The sequence below is a fragment of the Sciurus carolinensis genome, chromosome X (genome assembly GCF_902686445.1).
Source record: "Sciurus carolinensis chromosome X, mSciCar1.2, whole genome shotgun sequence".
NCBI classification, from domain to species: domain Eukaryota; kingdom Metazoa; phylum Chordata; class Mammalia; order Rodentia; family Sciuridae; genus Sciurus; species Sciurus carolinensis.
This window is the reverse complement of record NC_062232.1, coordinates 36638070-36659966: the sequence shown is the minus strand read 5'-3', so window position 1 is coordinate 36659966 and position 21897 is coordinate 36638070. Positions and strand designations below refer to the sequence as shown.

The following is a 21897-nucleotide window of genomic DNA, read 5'->3' as shown; positions in this document are numbered from 1 at the left end:
AAAGCTATTCTCCGCTGCCACTTTTAGATTGGTTTTCTTTCCTGAATTTACTGTCATTTGTTTCAACTACCCTCTCCTCTTTCTGTTAACTAACATCATTTACCGTAATTAACAAAACATTGATGGTACCTCAATAGAAAGTCCTCGTTCCTTCACCCTGTGTATGGCATTCATTTTTTTTCTGGACTCTACTTCAGCCATAGATATATGAGTTAATTCTGTGACATGGCCACCAGAGAAACTAATCTAAGGCTGCATTATTAGAGTATGGGAGAATATATCAAGGGAAGTGACTGATTAGTTCTGGTTGTGCTGTGGGACCTTCCCTTGGGATGATGTTGAATTCTGAATACCTTAAGGGGACAGTAATTAACCATAATGGGGCAAGGACTGACAATTTGTCATGTGTAATAGAGAATAGTGAAAAACAATATTTGTCTGTAACAGGAAGACTAAAGTGTGTCTGATAAATGTCTTCAGATATCTAAGTAAGGAGGAAGGATGATCACATTTTCTGTATCCTCAAGGGTAGAAGCAAGAGGTCAGAATTCAGGACAGAATTCAGCTCTCTTACAAACAGAGAGCTGCCAGAACTTGCAGTGGATGGAATTGAGGGTGGAGGTTTGGTGTAGGGTGCAGGAGTTGAGAGTCACATGTTTTTTGTTCATTTTGCCGCTGGGGAAAGGTCAGGTGTTGTTTTTCACTGATAATGTGGTAGAGGTATAGGAGGGGAGTTGAGTGTTGGTTTGGTCATTAATGTAAATGTTCTTCCAGGTTCCTTTTGTTCCTTGAAGAACCACAATCCTTGGGTGCAGTGTCATTTCTTTGTCTTTTGGAATATTCCCATCTCTATTATCTCAGACTCTGAAATTACTTCTCTTACTGCAGTCTCCACTCCTTTTGTTTTTCCCATTTACTCATACTTACCTACCATCCCTATTCTTCATTCTCTAGAAAGATGTGTTCTGACATGTATCCATGTCTTTTTTGTCCTATTTACTACCATCCTAACAACCTAAGCTACTCTCTTGACTGGAAGAATGGAATAGCTGCCAACCATGGTCTCTCTGCCCTTATTTCTGCATTTTCTACCATGTACTCTATGTGGCAGCCAGCCATGGTGTTGCCTGGGATATTACCTTGATGCAATGGTGGCCTCTAAGAAGCATGCATACATGCTCCCCCAGAGGCCACAGAACAGAAAGCTTGTGGGCCAAATTAAAATGCATGAATCATACGATAGATTAACATAATTTAAAATGCACAACAAGGGCTGGGGATGTAGCTCAGTGGTTGAGCACTTGCCTAGCATAGGAAAGACCCTGGGTTCCATTCCCACCAGCAGCACCCCAGCCCCATCCTACAACAAAACCACACTGAGAGAAACCAGGGGAAAGAGGATAGGTACATAATTTGGACCAAGTTCAAGAAGGTATAATGACCACACTGCCTTAATCCTGGGATAGGCAATGGTTTGTTCCCCACCTCTTCTCCTTTACCACAGACAGAAGGGGCCCTGGTCCACAGGCACACCATCTCTCTGTTGGAGAGATGAGTGCTTGGTCACAGCTGTAGCTTGCCAGTAAGACTGATGAATAGTCATAGGTTTTGTTTGTGTTTCTTGGACAGAGGGTCCATGGGGCACGAATTGGTGTCGCCAATGAATGAGTGGCCGAATTAAGGCCTCATGAATATTGAATATTCATGAATATTTAGTGTCTCTTGTATATTTAGTGTATCATGAATATTTAGAGCCCAGGTGCTTCATGTATATTTAATATCCACTGAAAATTAGTTGTCTCTTGGTCCTTCCGTCACTTCCTTTCTGTTTTTAACACACACATATCCTACTTACTACCTTCTTGTCATTAGTTAACACATCTTGTGATTTGTGCCTATGTTAAATAAAGTTTTTGCTTACTAACTACTTATTTAGGCCTGATGCCTCCATAGTGATATACTATAATGAGGTCAAGGAGGCAGAAACAGGAATTTGGGGGCCAGGGGTCTCTGAGAAAAGGTTGTCATGCAACCTCATTTCAGTGTGCAAAGGACTTCCCTCAATGTTCATAAGACTGACCTTTTTCTTACAGCATGGCTTCATTGTGTCTGGTGCTTGGGGTAATGAATTTGAAGCCAGTTGGCATTGTCAAGAAGTATTTGTTGAATACCTACTTCGTGCCAGGCACTGTTCTGGGTTTTGGGAGAAAGGACAAGAGGATTAAGACCCATCATACCCCGACCTCATGGAGTTCATAGACCAACAGGTTGGAGAGGAAAGGGAACATAGTAACTAGTCCAGGAGTTTTATAGTTGTTCTGGCTGGAAATGCTGAGTGTCCAAACCAGGACCGTGGTAGTAGGACTGGAAAGCAGGGGAAGGATTTGAGAAATATTTGGTTAGCAGAGTTGATTGGCCTTGACTGGTGATTAAATATAGAGATTGAGGAAGGGAAATATCAAATGATAAAGTAGCTACTTTATCATTATTATCTCATGCAATCCCCCAATGACCATCTAAAGTTGGTAATGCCATTGTGACTTTTAATGAAAAGGAAACAGGCTTAGGGGGTGATTTGCTTCATCTTTGTGTGTGTGTGTGTGTGTGTGTGTGTGTGTGTGTGTGGTACTGGGGTTTGAGCCCAGGACCTATGCATACCAGGCAAGAACTCTTACCACTGAGATATACTTGAGCCCCAGCGGATTGCCTTGGAGGTCTCTGGTCAAAAGGATGCTGGTACCTTTGTAAAGTCCAGGAGTATGGAGCACAGAGTGTGGGGCAGGATTGGGGTTTGTTGCTCAGGTATGTTTGGGGGCATGAGGCCTTTGAAGGAATTGGGACATCTGTGTGGTGATACCCACTTGGCAGGTGGAAACTTGGGATGAATTTTCAGGAAAAATAAGACTAGAAATGTGAATTGGCAATCAGGGGTACCCAGATCATGACCAGAAGCAGTCTGTTCTACTGTGTTGGAGGAAAACTGCTGTTGAGGTGGTGCAAAGAGGAAGAGAATTTGATTTAGTATCTCTGATACTTTTTCTAGTACAGGGAGAAGATGACGATTGGTATCAGGAAGCCATATGAGCTGTCCTCATTGTTCTTTGTGTTCCAACTCATGACTGAATGGTGAATCTTCTAGGAAATATGGAAATGCCTTAACATTTTAAAAAAAAGATTTCGACGTACTTTAAAATTAAAAATGTGACATTTTATTTTTTAAGGGACATATAGTTTTAGACTCTGGGGCCATTTTTAACACATACAAGGCAGTTTTTAAAGATTGGGAAGAATGTATTAGAAAATGTTTATAGAATTATTTAAGAACAGGAAGAGATAATGTACAACTTTTCATTTCTGTGAGCATCTGTTTTACTCAAGTGTATTTGATTAAGTGGGTGACAATATTGCATTAACATTTTTTTTTCTTAGTTTTCACTTAGACACTGCTCTGATATTCCCTAACCAAACTTTTCTTATTTTCTGATTACTTTCCCAACCACACTACCAAATTTGCCCAAATGACAGAATGGAGATCACACAATATGCCAAACCTGCATTAGTGAGTTGGATTATGTTTTTATTATTATTCCTTTTTAAGTGAAAATTCATATTCCTGTAGCTCACTGGCCCCTGTCCAGTGCATTTTTGTTTTATTAAACTACCCAAGAAGAAATAAGAAATACAACCTCTAGGATGATCTTGGAAAGGCTCTTAATAAGATTTTCAATTCTCTCAGCCTCAATTTCAAATCTCACAAAGGTAGATTCCAAAGACAAGTTGAAGATAGTCATAATGATGCACTTGAAAATAATTTTTATGTAAGGAGGAAGGATTGTTATTCATAAAGACAAAGAACAATCCTGAGTAGAAAGACTACTTTAAAATCTTTGCAGAAAATTATAGAATTTCTGATTGGTTTACTGTGATCGGGACATTTCCCTTTGTGGAGTTGCAGCTCAAGGGTGGTGGACAGAATACACAGTAATCACATTGTGTAACGACATTGAGTTTGTCAGCAGAGTGGAGAAAGCTGGAGGGCTGTAGCAAATCCTGTCGAAAGCATACATGAATAACCACTCTGTCGTCAAACTATGTTTAGAAAGAAACCAGTCTCTCTTGAAATATTTAATACGATGATTCTTGTTAAAAACTGTCTGGACAGTGAATAGTCTGAAAAAGCATTTAAATGCCTTTTTTCACGCTTTCCTAAATTAAATGATAGCAAAAAAGAAAACAAACTTAATGAGCCAAGGGTTCAGACCTTGGTGGGATGAACCACCTAGGCAGTGTTTTTTTTTTGTTTTGTTTTGTTTTTTTGTTTGTTTTTCTTTAGTTGTGTTTTGAGTAGTTTTTACCTGCCTTCCTTCCATGCACCTGTGGGCTCTGGAAAGAGGCTAGAGATCAAGTTCATGTTCCTGTCACTTCATAGGGTTTTGCTGTTTTCTTGATGAACTGGAAGGCTGGTTGCACCTGTTTCTCATAGATCTGACCATTCAGAAATCAGTGCAACTAGATGAATTATAGCACCCCCCAAGGGTGATAGGAATAGGAAAGACAGTGGAAGAAGTCTGACATGATTCTCCTATATACATACATGAATATACCATAGTGAATCTCACCATTGGGTATAGATATACTCCACGTTTGTATAAATAGGTCAAAAAGAAAAAGAAAAATTAAAAAACTGTCTCTGTTAGCATGTAACTTTTTAAAGGGTGGCCAGAGTTCGGAATAAGTCAGAAACAAAAGAGGCATTCATTAGCATGGTGCCAAAATGGGTGTCAGTTATAAGCAGCTTTTAATAAAAACATATTTTTAATATTCACAAGTTCTTGGTGGCAAAGAGATTTGTGTATTGAGTCAAGTCACTGTTGCAATTCAAGACTTGCCTTTATTTCTTGCCAGGACATCACTTTCTTTTGGGTTAGATATAATGTATTTATAGAATTTGTTGCTCTTCTGCTGGAATGTAGTTAAAATAATTTTATGTCAGGCCAGGAATGTCAGAGGTAAACTCAGTAGTTTTACTTCTACATGTCTAACAGAATAAATGTCAGTCTAATGCTACCAAATCCAAACTAATTTATGCTAAAGAAAAGATAATGAATAGAAACATGCCATGATTTCTGGCATGGCCCATATTAGTTGTTTTCATTTGGGAGCAATCATCAGAATTTCCTAGCCCACCCAGAATTTTTTATTCTGAAGACCAGGGATCAAGAACTGGCTTTTACATGGTTCTTAGTACATCCTTGGATAGGAACACTAATCTCCACTTATGACTTGTTTGGGCGCCTCAATTATGTAGTATTTGTTTTTTTTTAAAAAATCCTCTAAGATAATCTATTTGAATGAAGCAAATGTAATCATGAAATAGAAATTGGCCATTTTTATGTCATTCATGCGTATTAGTTATATACCATATCTAAGTAGTATATCCCATAAAATGGAAGGGGTAGCAGTAGGACTGCCAGATAAAATACAAGATGCCCAGTTATATTTGAATTTCAGGTAAGCAATGAAGAATTTTTCAGTGTAACTATGTCCCAAATATTGTATGGGACATACTTATATTAAAAATGTATTCATTAGTTTTCTGGAATTCAAATTTAACTGGGCATCCTGTATTTCAATCAGCTAAATCTGGCAATGTATAGGATGGACATTGGAGCATCAATCACTGAATGAAATAGTGTAGAATTTAAGAGTGGCGGTGAGTTGCTAATCTTTGAAGATAGGTATTTGGTGCATGGTGTCTGCACAATAAATATTTGTAGAAGTAAGAGGAGGAGGAAGGGGGAAGGGAGAAGGAGAAGGCTATAACACAATGTAGGCATCATAAATGGTACCAGGTACTTGAGGGATCAGAGGAGGGAAAACCAATATCCACTAGAGAAGATGGCATTTGAGTGTTACCATAAATGTTTCCCCAGAGCCAATCATGGTGGTACTTGTCTATAATATTAGCAACTTGGGAGGCTGAGGCAGAGGAGGATCACAAGTTCAAGACTCTATCTCAAAATAAAAAATTAAAATGGGCTGGGGTTGTAGATGTAGCTCAGTGGTAGAGTGCCCCTGGGTTAAATTCCCAAGACCACACACACATACACACACATACACACACACACACACACACACACACACACACACACGCACGCACACAAAGTTTCCACAGATAAAGGTGGAAGAAAGAGAAAGGTAGAACAGTCAAAAGGAACAACACAAGATAAAAATGTGTTAAAGGGGTAGGGCAAGGACTTGGGAGATATTTGGGAACAGATCGTAGAGCCTATATTAAGAAAACTATAGTCAAGCAGGCGGTAATTCAAGAGGACGTTAGAGCACCTTCCAGGCTATCATTTTGGTACTTATTCAGTAGCTAAGGGGGAAATGCATAGGGTTATTAGTTTTCATTATGATCAGAGGTGTGGAATTTTAAAATGTTTATTATGCTAAGTGAAATAAGCCAATGCTCCCAAAAACCAAAGACTGAATGTTTTCTATGCTGTGTGGATGCTAATTCACAATAAGGGCAGGGGGCTAGAGAAAAATAGTGTTACTTTAGGTAGAGGGGAGTGAAAGGAGGAGAAGGGGGTATAGGGGTAGGAAAGACAGTAGAATGAATTGGACATTATTACCCTGTGTGCATAACTATGCAACTGATGTAATTCTACATCATGTACAACCAGAATAATGAGAAATTATACTCCATGTATGCAAGATGTATCAAAGTGCATTCTACTGCCATGTATAACTTATTAGAACACATAAAAAAGGTGAAAAAATGTTCATTCATTTGCTGAAAGGCAGGGGCTCGATTATCTATATTAAAACTAAAACCAAAACTCCAAAGATAGCATTTTTGAAAAATAATAGAAAATCTGGAATAGTGATTTTAGTGGAATAATATAGTGAGGGCAAGGGGAGGAAAGGTGGTCTATCATGTTGATCACTGTTAAGTCTCTTAGTGTTTTTGGGATACAAATTTAGTACACATGGTGATAAGAGAAAATTCCAGTTGTATATTTATTCACCTAAGAAATGCCTTCCTCTAGTTTTGAATGGACCCAAGGTCTGCAGTGTTACAAAAATGAAATAAACATGCTTATAATTTAGAGGCAAGAGGTTGGAATCTTACTTCTGGAAGGTGAGTTCCTAAAACCTAAACTTAGCGGTATGAGCTGAATCTAAGGCAAGTCCCAACTGAATAATATGAAAACACTTTAAACATAAATGGTTATATGGCCACTCTGATCTAAACCATAGGGAAATGTTAGAAAGTTAAGGTTTGCAGAATATAGTCAAATAGCAGGGTTTTTAAAAGGGAAGAAAGATGTAAAATATGAAGATGAGGACAAGCTGGAAAGAAGGCACTTGATGCCTGAACATGTGTCCCAGTTGCCATTATGGGGCAGTTAAGAAGATGAACATCTGAAACTTTAAAGACAAAATATGGTGCTTTAGTTGTTTTTCCATTTTATAATATTATTTTTACTTATCTACCTTGATGATCCAGCTGCTTTTCATTGTGTGCCAAAGATATAGCATCCTGCCCATTTCTTTGATATTCCAGAACAAACTCTTGCTAGTAGAGTTTCTGCCATTTATCATGGAAGACTATAAACACACGAATCACAATAAATAGAAATTTTAATCCTCAAAGGACATAATTGAGAGATCCCAGAAATATATTATTGAAAGCTCTCATGTGCAACTATACATTTCAAATGGCCCACATCAGTTTTCTGATTAACATGGGATTGTGATGTTGGAATCCTGGTTAGCAAAAAATTTCTTGTTTAGTGTTAGACCTGCCTTTTCTTTCCAACTCATGTATAGTCAGGATTCTTTTGTTGCTACAAAGAACTTTCCTGGCTTTTCCTGAGAAGCATCTAGTGAGAGGAGTATGGGGCCCTGAGATATGCAAGTTCTTGGGAGGGACAGGTAAGGTTGTGGTGCTGTCCTTACAGCAAGGATTGCTGTTGGACAAATGGCCCTCTCTGGAAATCTGCCCTTAGAACGAGATAGTCTGTTCTTTTGAAAGAGTAGCTCCATCATCAGTCTCTCTTCTGTTCATTGTGGTTGGCAGCTCTTCTGCCTATTTTTATTCTGTTTTGCCTATGGCTCCTTTCCTTCCCTTAAGTAATTTATGGCTACAGTACAGTGAGATACAGTTCAGTGAAAATTATGGAAAGTAATGGTATATAGTTCAAGTCTGAAATCTCAAGTTCAAGATCTTTTTCTGCCATTTGTTAGGACATGACCTTGGGCATGGCACTTAAAGCACTCTGAGCTTTGGTTTTCTCATTCATAAACTGAATATTCATATTTCATGTATTAAGTGTCTCATGGGATTTTTGAAGATTAAATGAGAAAATGTAACTGAAAGTCTATCCTAGGGCTAGGAAGATGATTGTGATTATTATTATTTAAAAACCCAGTGGGTGGGCCAGTTCTTTAAATTTAGAGCAATATAGAATTACTCTTCAGAGTTTTACAGAACAAAAATCAGCACTAACTTGCTTATTCGAGTTTTTATAATGAAGTACAAATGCAAGATAGATGGAATTTTTGAAGAAGACTATCACTATTGAGTTAATCTTACATATTTTAAAAATTGTCACAATATAAGTATTTTTAAAGCGGTATATAATGGATCCTGAACATACCTGAAATGCCCATCCTTTTATAGATGTTTAAGTATGCAATTTGTTCTAAATGTCTAATCTTGAATGATTAAATAATTTGCGTACTGTTTTCAGTGGCATGAATTAAAGGCTAATTGAAGAATAATTTTTGCAGTAAAATTATATCATCTTTTATGTAGTACATTTAAAAATATTCTAGGCCAGTTCTAATTTTATAGTTTTATTATTTTAATTTAATGTACCAAGTAATTAAAATTTGCTACAAAGAAAAGAAGATGAAAATGATTTTAGTTAATTTCCCTTCAACAGAGTGAAAAGACGATAAGTGGAATAATGGAACAGAGCCCAGCACAGTTCCTGGCACATAAAGATATTAATTAAATGTTCCTTAATGAATAAGGAATGAATAATTTCTAAGTATTTCGGGATTTTGGAAAAGGCACCATTCTCAGTACCATATAAAATACAAAGAAGATAGGTTGACATCTTTATATTAAAATACCTCCATATAGAGGTCACACAAGCCAATTATTATTGAACCACGAGATCCTCAGGTTGCTCTGCTTCTCTTTTTTTTTCTCTTTCCTCTTGGAGATGGTTCTCAGGCCCAAGTCAGTTATGGCTGTTGAGAGACAGTTTTCTGTGGGTATCTTGCATTTCCATACATCTCACAGAGAGATTGACTGCTCTTTGTTCTGGACTCTCTTCAAGGGCATTATATATACAAATAGCTTTGGAAGACAAAGATAGTCTCTTCCTCTAGAGCGGAACACAGGTTTGCTAGTTTGCATTAACCTCAGAAGACAGAGGTAGTGTCCCCCTCCAGAACAAAGGGCAGATGTGCTTACCGTCTGTCCAGTTTAATAAGACTGCTTATCACTCACTGTAGCAGATTCAGTTTCCCTAAGCTCTAGGATCCTCTCCTGTCCTGTAACCTACTGGGTGTGCAGCTGTTATCTGGTTCTTATTGTGTCCTTCAGTGAGAATTGGGGCTTACGAAGCTGGTACAAAAAAATGCAGATATTCTGTTGCTAGTGATACTACTATTAAGTAATAAACTGCCCTTTATCTCTAACCAGAAGCAAGTGGGCATCAGAAAGAAGGGGAAGATGGGATGAAATTAAAAACCTTTGACCCAGGGGCTGGGGATATAGCTTAGTTGGTAGAGTGTTTGCTTCCCTGGGTTCAATCCCCAGCACAGCAAAAAACAAAGCAAAACAAAACAAACAAACAAAACTACGAAGTCTCCTTTGTCCTCCACCTGCTGGTAGTAATTGAATGGAGGTGAACAGAGGCTGTAGAGGAAGAAGAAAGAATAAATTGATAGAGGGAAAAGAAATCATGAAGCTTCAAATTAGCAGAGTCATTCATACTTATAAATCACCATGTTGGCACCTAACATACTACAGCTTGTTGACCTTTGTATTTTTTTTTTGAGCTAAGAGTATGCATTTTTTGTTTTTGAAGGAGTATGCATTTTTATGAGCACTTTGCTTTGGGACCTTAATGCCTTGGTTAGTTGTTTGCATTGAGTGTTAGTGGCTGAAAGTGAACCTGTTTGTTCTCTGAAGACATGATGGCAATGTGGCATTTTTGGTCACTCTGCTTATGTTCCCCCTTACTCATTCCCCACCCCCACCCCAGTCTTTATGGTTTATTAAAATATCTTCCCTAACACCACGTAGGCAACTCTACTGATGTGCCAGGCTGGTCAAAGAACTCTGGACCTCCAAGGTCTCAGCTCCCTCTGACTCCTTAGAGCTTGAATGTACTAATGCCTCCTGGATGATCCCTTTGCCTACTTCCCTGTTGTGGGAAGGCATTCTGGGTTGTTACTAAGGTGTATTGTAACTTCTTAACTTGTTAGTTGCCGCATGATAAAACAGTTGTCTTTTACTTCATGCCACAGGGACTTTTATCCGGCGTCATCGGATTTCTCTCCCACCCCCTGATGATGATCAGTTTTATACTGTATATCATTTCAATATCAACACAGACATTGTCTTCTATGGTCGGACATTCAAGATTTATGAATGTGATGCATTCACAAAAAACTTTTTGAAGAAAATAGGAGTGAAATTAAATCCCCCTGGACAGTGTCCTGAAGATCCTTATATGAAGGTTCGGAGAGAGGTAAGAAATTGATGCATCTGTGAGTTCTTGTCTTCAGAATAAGAATACCTTTGGAGGGTTAGTAAAGGGTGTACTTGATGTAGCTGTGAAAGCTTTTGGGGCCATTGTTACTTGAGTCGTCCTGTTCTCCTTTAGGTTGAAGGGAAGGCCAAGGGTTGGCCTCAGAACAGGAATGATTCCTAAACTAATCATGCCTTCCTGTTCTTTTTGTAGAGTCTCTTCCAGGCAGGAGCATTCAGTGAGCTGCTTAGGTAGGATAGTATCTAGGAGCCCATGATTCACCTTGTGATCACTTACAGCATTTATATTGGGCCCATACTTCCTTGGCTAGTCTTTTCTGGTTTCAGTTACTTAACTCTGACTGGAAAAGTCTTTGCTTCTTATTACTGACTTACTAAACCAAACCTGGTGGGTATGCCTTTTTCTTCCTCCTTAGAATTCCCAGCTCTTTGTATGGTGACATTGAATGCTGAGATGTCCAGGAATAGTGAAGGGGGTATGATTCTAATGTCCCTCTATTATGAAAAGATGCTTGCCTTCAAAGTCTGACCCCAGTTACTATAGGGAGTGAAGATTCAGTATTATCGTTGTTATCTTTCTGCAGATTTTAAATGATCCCCTGACCCAAATTTTAATCTAAATACCTAAAAGGGGAGGTATCATGTAAAGTTACATACCCAGCCAATCTCTTTGCTGTGACTGGATACAAATCTCCTGAGTTTTACCTTGATTTTTGTTATTGTCATTTGTTTCCCTTTTCTTTTTTATTAATATATGATTATTCACAGTAAAATACAGACATTAAGTATACTACTGGATGCATATTAACAAATGCATATACCCATGTTACTTATAGCCAAATAAAGATGTTGAATATTTCCATCCCCCCAGAAAGTTCTCTCACACATTTTTCTAATCAGTTCCTCTCTGCACCCAGGGACAACCATTGTTCTCATTTTTATTCCCATAGATTACTTTCATCTGATTTTTTATTGTTTTTAAAACTTATTATTCATTTCTTTGCAGAAAGATAATATAAAATTTTAAATCAAATTCTCCTTTAATTTCTTGTTAAAAGCTGCATGTAGGATTATTCATCTATACCTGTCTCCTAGTACCAGCAGAATTATCCTTTAATGTAGGCATACAACTCTCCTGAGAAATATATATATGTGTGTGTGTATGTATGTATGTGTGTGTATGTGTATGTATGTGTGTGTATAAATAAAATTTATATAAAATTGATCCTGGAATATCTAAGGTAGAATGCATGTGTATCAGTGTACAAAGAGATTTTTTGCTTTGGGTTCATTTTCATTTTTTCCAAATGTCCTAGACAAAAGAGTCTGGGTAAATACAAAGTCATTAGAAGCACCAGAGAGAACCTGAAGGAAATGGATTAATTTGAATTACCACCTCTTTTAAATGGCTCAACTCATTCACTACCAGTTTGTATTATATGATAGCTATTGTGAATGGTGATCTATTATGTGAAATTGCAAAAAGCACTGTAGGATTTCATAGGTTTATAAAGAAAAAAGAAATATTGTGCCAGGAATTGAGACTAAGTACCTAGAACAGCCAAGAAATGGTTTTATTTTTTATTTTTTTGGCACTGGGAATTGAACTCAGAGGCACTCAGCCACTGAGCCACATCCCCAGTCCAATTTTGTAATTTTTCAATTTAGAGACAGGGTCCCGCTGAGTTGCTTAGGGCCTTGCTAAGTTGCTGAGGTTGGCTTAGAACTTGTGATCCTCCTGTCCTAGCCTCCCGAACTGTTGGGATTACAGGTGTATGCCACCATCCCGGCCAAGAAATGGTTTTAAATAATTTTCTTTCTGATTGAGAGGATCATTTTAGTATTTTTTCCCTCAGGGAGAAAACTCTTCAGTAAATATAGAAACCTTTGGAAAATTAGTCAGTATAGCCTTTTATATTGACTTTTATGCATTTAGTTCTTTAGTGTTTACTGTCTTGAAATGTAAAATTAAACAATTTAACTTGAACTGAAAAGGATCCCAATGGTACATAATCAATACTGTATTTCTAATAGATCATCTATTGCCCCCCAAAATATCTCTATGAAAGTGGTGGTTCCCTAATTTTGTTTAAATATCAAGGATAAAGCTAAAGAACCTCTGGAAAACTATTGTATGTCCCCTTTGTCTTGGGGTAAGATTGTACTTAGACTGCCCTGGACAGATAGAAAATTTCAAGAATTTACAGAAAAGATTACATAACCCAATTTGGGACAATACTTCCTTTGCCAATGAGTACTTCCTTATATAACAATCCTATTTGGCTTCATCAGTTAGAATGGAGACAGTTTTGCTCCAAGATGGGGCTGAGAACATGCAAATGGTGGGAAGAGCTGCACCAAAGAATACTGCAGAGCTCTCTGTTTCTGGGGCTGAGGATAGGTGACGTGGGCTTGTGTGTGGAACAGAAGTTTTCCATTTGCTCTTCTCCTGTTTCTACTGGCCTTTCGTGTCCTTGAAATCTAATGCTTTTTGAGCAAAATAAAATCATGAATATATTTCTTCTCTTTTACCTTCATAAAAATCTGAATGAGTTGGAAGCCTTTATGGATATGAACTTCCAGTAAAAAGACACATGGTTTTGTTCAGTTGAGTTATAATTAGTATAGGGTCAAATATATAGTATTAAAGCATACAGGTCAATGAGTGCCAGAAAATGTGTACAATTGAGTAATCCATTGGACTGGGACTGGAGATGTAGCTCTGGGGTAGAACTTTTATATCTAGCATATATGAGCCATGGGTTCAATCTTCAGCACTGCAATGGAAAAAAAAAAAAGATGTTTGAGTATTTGTCACTCCAGAAAGTTCCTTTGTCTCCCTTTCTGGTCAAATCCCTTATCCAGAAGCAATTACTGTTTTGATTTCTGTCACCACAGATTAGTTTTGTCCATTCTCAAACAAGAACTTTAAGTCTTTGAGAAAAGTCAGCTTTAAAAAACATTACAGAAGGATAGTTTGGTGTATTAAAATAATGTTTAATAAAATATGAAAAACTTCCTAATGCTTATCTGTCTACTTAAGGTTAAATCTGGTTATAGATGCATATATATATGCACATATGTCATATATATGCATATATGTCATAGTCAATTGAAATCTTTAAAAATATCATAGTCAATAGAAAATGTATCTCTTCATCACTTTATTGCTTGCATCTCAGAAGCACCTATGCAAAACCTGCAATTATTTCTGACATTTTCTCCTTTTGCAGAAACTAGACTGTGTAGATCCCTTACGTCCTTATGAATCCTTTGACACCCTGAAACAGTTCCTCCAATATGATGGGAAGGTTTTACGTTTCTTCTGTCTATGGGATGATTCAGACTCATTGTTTGGGGACCGTAGAGAGCTCATCCTGCATTATTTCTTGTCTGATGATACTGTTGAAATCAAAGAAGTGATACCACACAACTCAGGCCGAGATGCTATTTCATGGTTCCTCCGGAGGAGTAAGCTACCCAAGGTGAGCCATGGATACAGAATCACTTTCTGAATTTGCTTGTGGGCCAGGAGATTTGAGTTACTGTTGGGAATGTTGTATGTTATGACTATGTGATGACAGTTACCCTATACTAGTGTAATTTAGAAAACTTTCATCTTGTGTCCTCTATTAATATACATCTATGAAAGTAGTCTACAGAATCTGACAAATTAGAGTTGGAATGTTCTGGACTTAAAAGTAAAGGGAAAAAATCAAATGTAAGAGAAAGTACATATTTGTCATTGAGTTCACAATCAGTCTTATGAAAGTAAAGGATTCCCTAGTAAAAGAATTGCTCATGATCTTAGATAGGGCCCCTGCAGCCTCCTGAGGAGAGTCCATGGTGTTGGTCTGGGTTGCAAATACCCATGCAAATGTACCCACTTGTGCACACACAAACACACACAAGTGTAAGCGCAAAAATGAGTGATTCTTCTGAGTGTAGTGGCTAGCCTCTGGCAGATGTCATTAATAGCTTTTGCATTTTATTTACTATTAAAAAGTATTGGCAGACTGATTTCTACAAATACTTATGGTCATTTGAAAGCTAATGTAACTTGGGCGTAACAGGAATAGCACAAAGACAGATCTGGAATAGAATTAGGGATCTGCCTCTTAATAGCTGTGTGACCTTGGGTAAGTCACTTAGCCTCTCTGATCTTATTTTCCCACCTCTAAAATGTAGTTAACAGTGGTTCCTTCCTGAAGTGAATGTAAGGTTTGAATAAGATAATATAGTAAAAGACACTATCTAAGGACCTATTAATACCTAAAAGGATGCAAAAAACATAAAGGATTTTTTTTTCACTGTTCCATGTTATATTTTATTTCTAATTTAGATAAGGTATTTTTAACTTAATTCTTAGTGTTCCCGAAAAGGTTACTGTAACATTCATTTACTATGCACACAACCGCTGGCCATTTGGTCCTCACAGAAGGTTCTCGGAGATTCTCTGAGCCCACTGCCAGAAGCCCTGCTGTGTTGCTTGCAGGCAGAGGGAGGCAGAATTCATCCCTGAGGGGGCTCTAGAGTATGCACAGTAGGTGGTCAGGATGTGCCAAGGAAGCCTGTTTTTAGAATGACTTTGCAGATAGGCTAAATATAAAATAATAATGATATACCTGACATTTGCAGTATGCCTTGACATCAGTTGCTTCATTTCATTCATTCACTCAACACATACTTATTGAGTACCAACTGTATGCCAGCTTGGGAGTTAAAGTGAGAAAGAATGGATTAAGTCCTGCTTTTTGAAGTTTAGGTTCTTGTGGAGGAGAGATACAAAATGGATGGATATTCCCTTGAAACTCACAGATTCTTTTCAGAAAGGAAGCAGTAAAGTAATGTTGTAGTGAAAGAGATGAAGGAACTAAGTTCTGAGAAGGTAAATACTTTGCCCCAAGTCCTGTACCAGTAAGTGGTGAAAAGAATTTGCATGCAAGTGTAATATTCTACATTATGTGACCTACTTATGCCACACGCATCATAAATTTCACACATTTAGACTTCCATTTTAGGTCACGTGTATCAGGAAAGATTCAGATCTCACATCCATATGTGATACTTTTGATCACTGTCAATTTACATAGTTAATTAAGGTATTTCCTGCAGCTTACACAATTGCTTGGAACCACCTGGGGTCCAGAATGCAGGACTGGGCAGATCCCTAGCTTGCTGCAGGCCATATTTTTCGTTAAGGGCTGACCCAAGTCTATTGCTCCTTTACCTCACTAACTTGGTGGACCAGCAGGTACTCTATTCACTGAGCTCAGGATGAGGCAGGGTGCCAAGCAGAATAAAGAAAAGAAGGCAAGGAGACAGGGGAGGATTGTAGTTTAGTGAGGAGAAAAGGTGATTGCTGATTAAAACCATTAGAGAACCAGAGAAAGTGGTTGAACCCTGTGGCAGGTGCTGGTGAGATTTGGGTTGGGGACGGGTAATGGATTCAACAGTTCTCAGTGTATCTAGTGGCTTGGTGGAGAACCAGGTGGATGGCTACCTGTAGAATGGGAGGGGTGGGGGGCAAGACAGGGTTTCATGAGGGCTGTGAAGGATACATGGAGTATAGGCCAGCCCACAGGGGTTATGGCAGTATAGGGAGGATGGGTGAACTGTATGTCTTCCTCTGGGTGGTGGAGCAGAATCATATACTGCCTATTTCCTGCATGTGTCCCCAGAGCACACCATCTCTGTGTTCAGAGGCCATCAGCCATATCTTGCTTCAATTTTGTATTCTAGCATGGCCCACCTGGGGTCTATCAACCAGGCCAGATAACAAATCGAGCAGTTCTCAATGTGTATGGTGGCTACTCAGAGAAGCGAATGGATGGCTACCTGTTGGATAAGTACAAGGTAAGGATCCTCATGTTTTCTTACTGTTTCCAGTGTGACTTCCCTGGAAACTGAACAGTGGGGTGAGTTACATAGTCTTCCCTTGTGAGAGTATTAGTGAAATCAATGAATACATAAATATATACATTGATTGTACTGCCATTTATCACACAAATAATGTGCCTAGGTGCATACAGAAATATATGAATTGCATTGCTATTTGCAAGTCCTACAGTGCTAAAATAATGCTTTCAAATATTAACATTGACCAATTATTTTTGGATTTGATTTTTAAATTTTAGTTATAAATTGTATAATGAAAGTTTATTTTTTTTCCCTTTGGGAAGGGGTACCTAGTTCTTTAGAAGGTCCATGGTGCCAATGCTATGTTCTTTTGTTTTTCTTAGCTAGGAAAACTAAACCAAGAGTTTTACAAAGATAGTGACCTGGCTATAGGAACCTACATCAATGTGTGGGGAAGGAAAGTGCTCCTCTGTGACTGTGATGAATTTACAAAGTCTTATTATAAGGCTAAATATGGAGTTGGTAAGTGATACGTTTGCCAACTAGAAAATGTTTTTAAATTTTGACTTTTTGTTCCTAGCTAAGCTTTACTTTTGAGTTTCAAATGTTAAGCTCATCATTGCTATCATTTATTGCATGTTTGCTATCTCTGGGGCATTTATTATCCTCCATATTCCTCAACAACAATCCTTCATGGGTAGACTCATTATCCTCATTTTAAAGATGAAGAAACTGAGACTTAAAGGGACTCATTTGTCCATGGTCACACAGCAAGCAAAGAGTGAGCCAAGATCTGAACTTGTCTGCCTGATCCTAGGGATTTTTATTTTCCCTTGTGGCTTTCTGCCTCACTGCGATTTAGGGTAAATGTTTAAGTTGGGCAAATAAAATGGAAATCTAAGTGCCTTTTGCTCAGTTCTTGCTTACCACAATAGAAATATTTAATTCTCTGGGGAACTCTTTTGTACCAGTTTGCTCCACCTTTCCTGGTGAGGATCATCCAAGTTTCTAGTTTCCCCCTTCATAGATATCAATTCCATTACCATCAAATTAGTTCAGTTCAAAATGAAAACCAGTGATTTATTAAGCACCTACTATATACAGGTCAGTGCAGTAGGCTCAGAAGATACAGAGTTATGTAAGGGGGTTCTAGGGTAGAAGGGAAGCTGGGACCTACAGTATGGTACATGGTGTTATGAGAGTCTTAGAAACAGGTGGAGGATATGATGTAAAATCTAAAACCCAAGCCCTCATTTATAAAACTCCTACTTTCAGGATACTGAAGGCATTCTGACCAACTCTGCTCCTTTCCTAGGCCCTTTACCAAGGCTCCAGGTATGCTGCTAGGAGTTGATGAGAGTTGCTGACCTCCCAGTTTGGGGTTTAGAGCTGGGATGGGGATGCTTAGTCCTATAGGTCATCCCTCCGTATTCACAGGGAACTGGTTCTAGCTTACCCCCATATCTCAAGATGCTTAAGTCCCTTATGTGAAATGGCATATAGTATTTGCATAGAACCTACACATATCCTCCCATGTAATTTATTTTGTTAATATTTTTTGAGACTGGTTCTTGCTAAATTGCTCCAGCTGATTTTGAACTCATAATCCTCCTTCTTCAGCCTTCTAAAGAGCTGAGTACAAGTACATATCACCATGCTGGGCTACTGTAAATCATCTTTAGATTACTGACAATACCTAATATAATATAAACACTATGAAAGTAGTTGTTATACTATATTGTTTAGGGAACAGTGATAAGAAAAAAAATGTCTGTGTACATGTTCAATACAGACACAATTTTCCCTGAATATTTTCAATCTGCTAGTTGAGTTCAAGTATGTAGAAGCCACAGATTTGAAAGGATGACTGCTTCCCTCTGAACCTTGGAGCATTCTTATAAACACACTTTCCTGAGGGGTGAGATAGAAGCCAGAAGCAACCACAGCCTCTTAAAAGATCAGGTGCTTTGTCTCTAGAGAGACAAGGCCCACCTGATGTGTCTTGGTGTCCCTATTGTGTAGCATTCCTGGCCTCTTGGGAATTTTTATATTGAAAGAGAAGGTATACAGAACATACAATGGAATTATAAAAAGATTTTCAGTTTTACCCTTTGGTTTATTAAGGGAGTTTATGCCACTGCATCTGCATGCCACATTAGTCAAAATGTGGGGACCAAATTGGGGGTCTCTTCTTATTTTTTAAAATCGGTCCTCTTTAGTGGACATGATTGAGCATAGTTGCTTTGGGGACTCTGGATAAGAGGCAGCCAGAAATGTGCAGGTGAAGAAGCTGCTAGTGACCCTTAGGTCATTGTGGAGAAGAATTTGGCCTTTAATAAGTGTAGATGCCTGTTGAGAATCAATAAGTGTTCAATGCAAATTGAAAATTTGATGATGGGCCACTGAAAACTTTAACTTACATCTGAAGATTACCTTTACATCCAAGGTCATGGTGAAAGAATGAAAGATTACCTTAATATAAAGGATGTGGTAAAGATTCCAAAACATCATGTAATTCCTTAAACATAGAGCACAGCATTTGGTTGGTATTTGTCAGCTGGATTTTGAGAATATAAAATTTGCATCTGGGAAAATGAATATCATACTGGAGAGACTCGATACATCATTTGTGCCTTAGCAGCTTCTACAGGAATTTTTGAGGCCCTGCAAATCCCTTGGCGTGCTCCAAATCGAGCTGTCCTGGGTAAATGTATCAACTTCAAATGCTTGTAGTGTGCTTCAGTTAAGTCCTAGTGCTTAATTTCTTTGTGTCTCTTTTGTTCACTCTATAGACTTACTCTAGTATGTAAAAAAAAGTAGTTTGTGCCTTTAAAGCTAACATGAGCATTTTGCATTTAAACACAAAATTATGCAAATGCAAAATTATGATGCATTTCATAGTCACACTGACTTTTTATATTTCTCATAACATATGTTAAAATATCCCGCTTAACAGACATTATTATTATACAACATTTCTTGAGTTACAACAGTGTACTTAATGTAACTAAGGACTAGAAATTACATCTATGATTGAGTACAAGGGGAATGGATCAATATTCTCTGATAATCTTTACATTTGCTTTTCCTGATTTTTTTTGGGGGGGGTAAGGTTAAATGCCAGTTATTTCTGGCATTTAAAAAAATTGAATCAATGCTCTTTATTTTTCTTCATTAGTGGCTGTGGCATGTTGGTAAAAAATATTTATAAGGATTAAAAAATGCAGTCCAATGCTGTAACAGTTGACATAAGCATTAAACAATTTCAATGAAGACTTTATTCAGTTTTGTTGTGATGTTTGTGGTGGGGAGTATTTTTGTTTATAATTCATGTGGTCCTAAGAATTTGTAAGCCAGACCAAATTTTATACATTATGTTTTGGTATATTGGAAGCCCAAACCAGGGCAAAATGTCATTAATAATAGTGATCCTGCCAATAATTGTGGTCACATTTCCTCCCTCATCAGTTGTTATGGTTAATAGAATACCTGGTTATCTCCATTGTGCAACACACAGGAAATTGCTGACAAGTGAGAACAATGCAGCTAGGGGCCTCTGTAGCAGGCAGCCAGGAGGAGATTATCTATCTATCTATCTATCTATCTATCTATCTATCTATCTATCTATTTATCTATTTATATGCGGTGCTGAGAATCAAACCCAGTTCCTCCTGCATGCTAGGCAAGCACTCTACCACTGAACCACAACCCCAGTCCCCAGGAGGGACTTGGTACTTTAGAACCTTCTCCTACTTAAAGGCAACCCAACTTATTTTGGAGGAGAAAAAGATGACAGACAAAGAGAAGGAGTTGACCACAGTCCCAAGAAAAGTACATGAATATTGTATTTATGTAGAAACAGAGGGCTTGATAGAATTCCAAGAGACATTTGACTCTAGAAAAGATGAGATTCTTATATGCTTTAAGGATTATAAGGAGAAGGAGATTTCATAGATTTCTTGCTCATCATATCCAGTGTGACTCCTCCATTAGGCAGTGTGGTCATCCCTTTGGTCCTGGCTTGCCTGCTGGGCTATAGCAGGTCACTCCCTCAATGTTTGATGTGGTTGAACACAGATAAGCCGGTGAAAATATGTCAGTCTTTCTTACAGTGTGAAGGTTGGAAAAATCTCCAGGGGCTCCAGCAGGTATTTCTTCCACTAAAAGGACAGGAATTTGAATGTAAACCATCCTTACCTAGAAATTTCTGCCTTGGGTTATTATTTCTTTTTCTATTAGAGCATTTTCTTGTCATTGATTCCACCCAACTAGTAACAAGATCATCCATTCCCATTGCTTTTGAACACTTAATAGGCTATACTGAGATTAAGGTTGACCAAAAGTCTTAGAGCATCTTTAATTTTGTGAGTCATTCCTAGCTGTCTCTGAGCTTTTGTGCTAGAAGCAGCAGGACATCCAAGATGAAGAGTTTAATGATCACTTGAGCAAATTGGCCATCCTAAGTTGCAACAACAGGGATAGAATTGGCTTTGTGATTTCACCAGATGATCTTAATGGACCTAACAACTTTGGTTCTTTTACCTTCCATAAAGAGAAGATGGTTGAGGATTAGAGGGTTACTAAGGATTTTATAGCTCTAATATTATGTGATTCACTAATCCTTTGACCCCCAAGTAAAGGTTTCATTGAGATAATTTGACCTAGGTATTGAGTAAAAGCAGAGGTATATTTACCTTGAAGCTAATGAAGCTAAAGCTTTAGGGTTCTTCCTTTGCAGGGGCCCCAACCCAAAGCACTGGCTTAATTTTGTCTTAATAATTTATCATTTTTTATCATTTTTTTCCTGCAGTAATAGGGGATGAAACCCAGGACCTCACCCATGCTAGTCAAATGCTGTACCACTGAGCTACATCCTTATCCCTTGTTATTTTTTATTTTGAGACAGTGTCTTGCTAAGTTGCTCAGACTGGGTTTGAACTTTGAATCCTCCTGCCTCAGCCTCCTGAGTAACTGGGGCTATTGGCTCATGTCACTGTGCCCAGCTGGCATTCTTTATCTTAAAGCACTTTTTCAAAATTATATAAGCTGTAAGTCTCCCAGAGCCTGGATTCATCTCTGGGCTATAAGAACATAAGATAAACTTTGAGGTAACTGAAGACTTTTCCCAGTAGCGCTTCCAACTGAGGTGGTGAATAGAAAATCACCATGAAGGAACATTAAGACTCCTTTTTATACATCATCTCTCTGCGGTTTGTTGGAATATAATCAATCCATGG

The 21897-nt window shown here is 38.1% G+C and overlaps 1 protein-coding gene across 1 annotated transcript in view; it reads left to right on the top strand.

The window, feature by feature from the left end:
- Positions 1-21897, top strand: part of Efhc2 (EF-hand domain containing 2) — a 171789-nt gene that overhangs the window by 63866 nt on the left and 86026 nt on the right. The window contains exons 4-7 of the mRNA XM_047536385.1: positions 10558-10781; positions 14035-14286; positions 16544-16657; positions 17044-17182. Coding sequence (XP_047392341.1) covers positions 10558-10781; positions 14035-14286; positions 16544-16657; positions 17044-17182 — 729 coding nt within the window. The remainder of the gene's footprint in view (positions 1-10557; positions 10782-14034; positions 14287-16543; positions 16658-17043; positions 17183-21897) is intronic.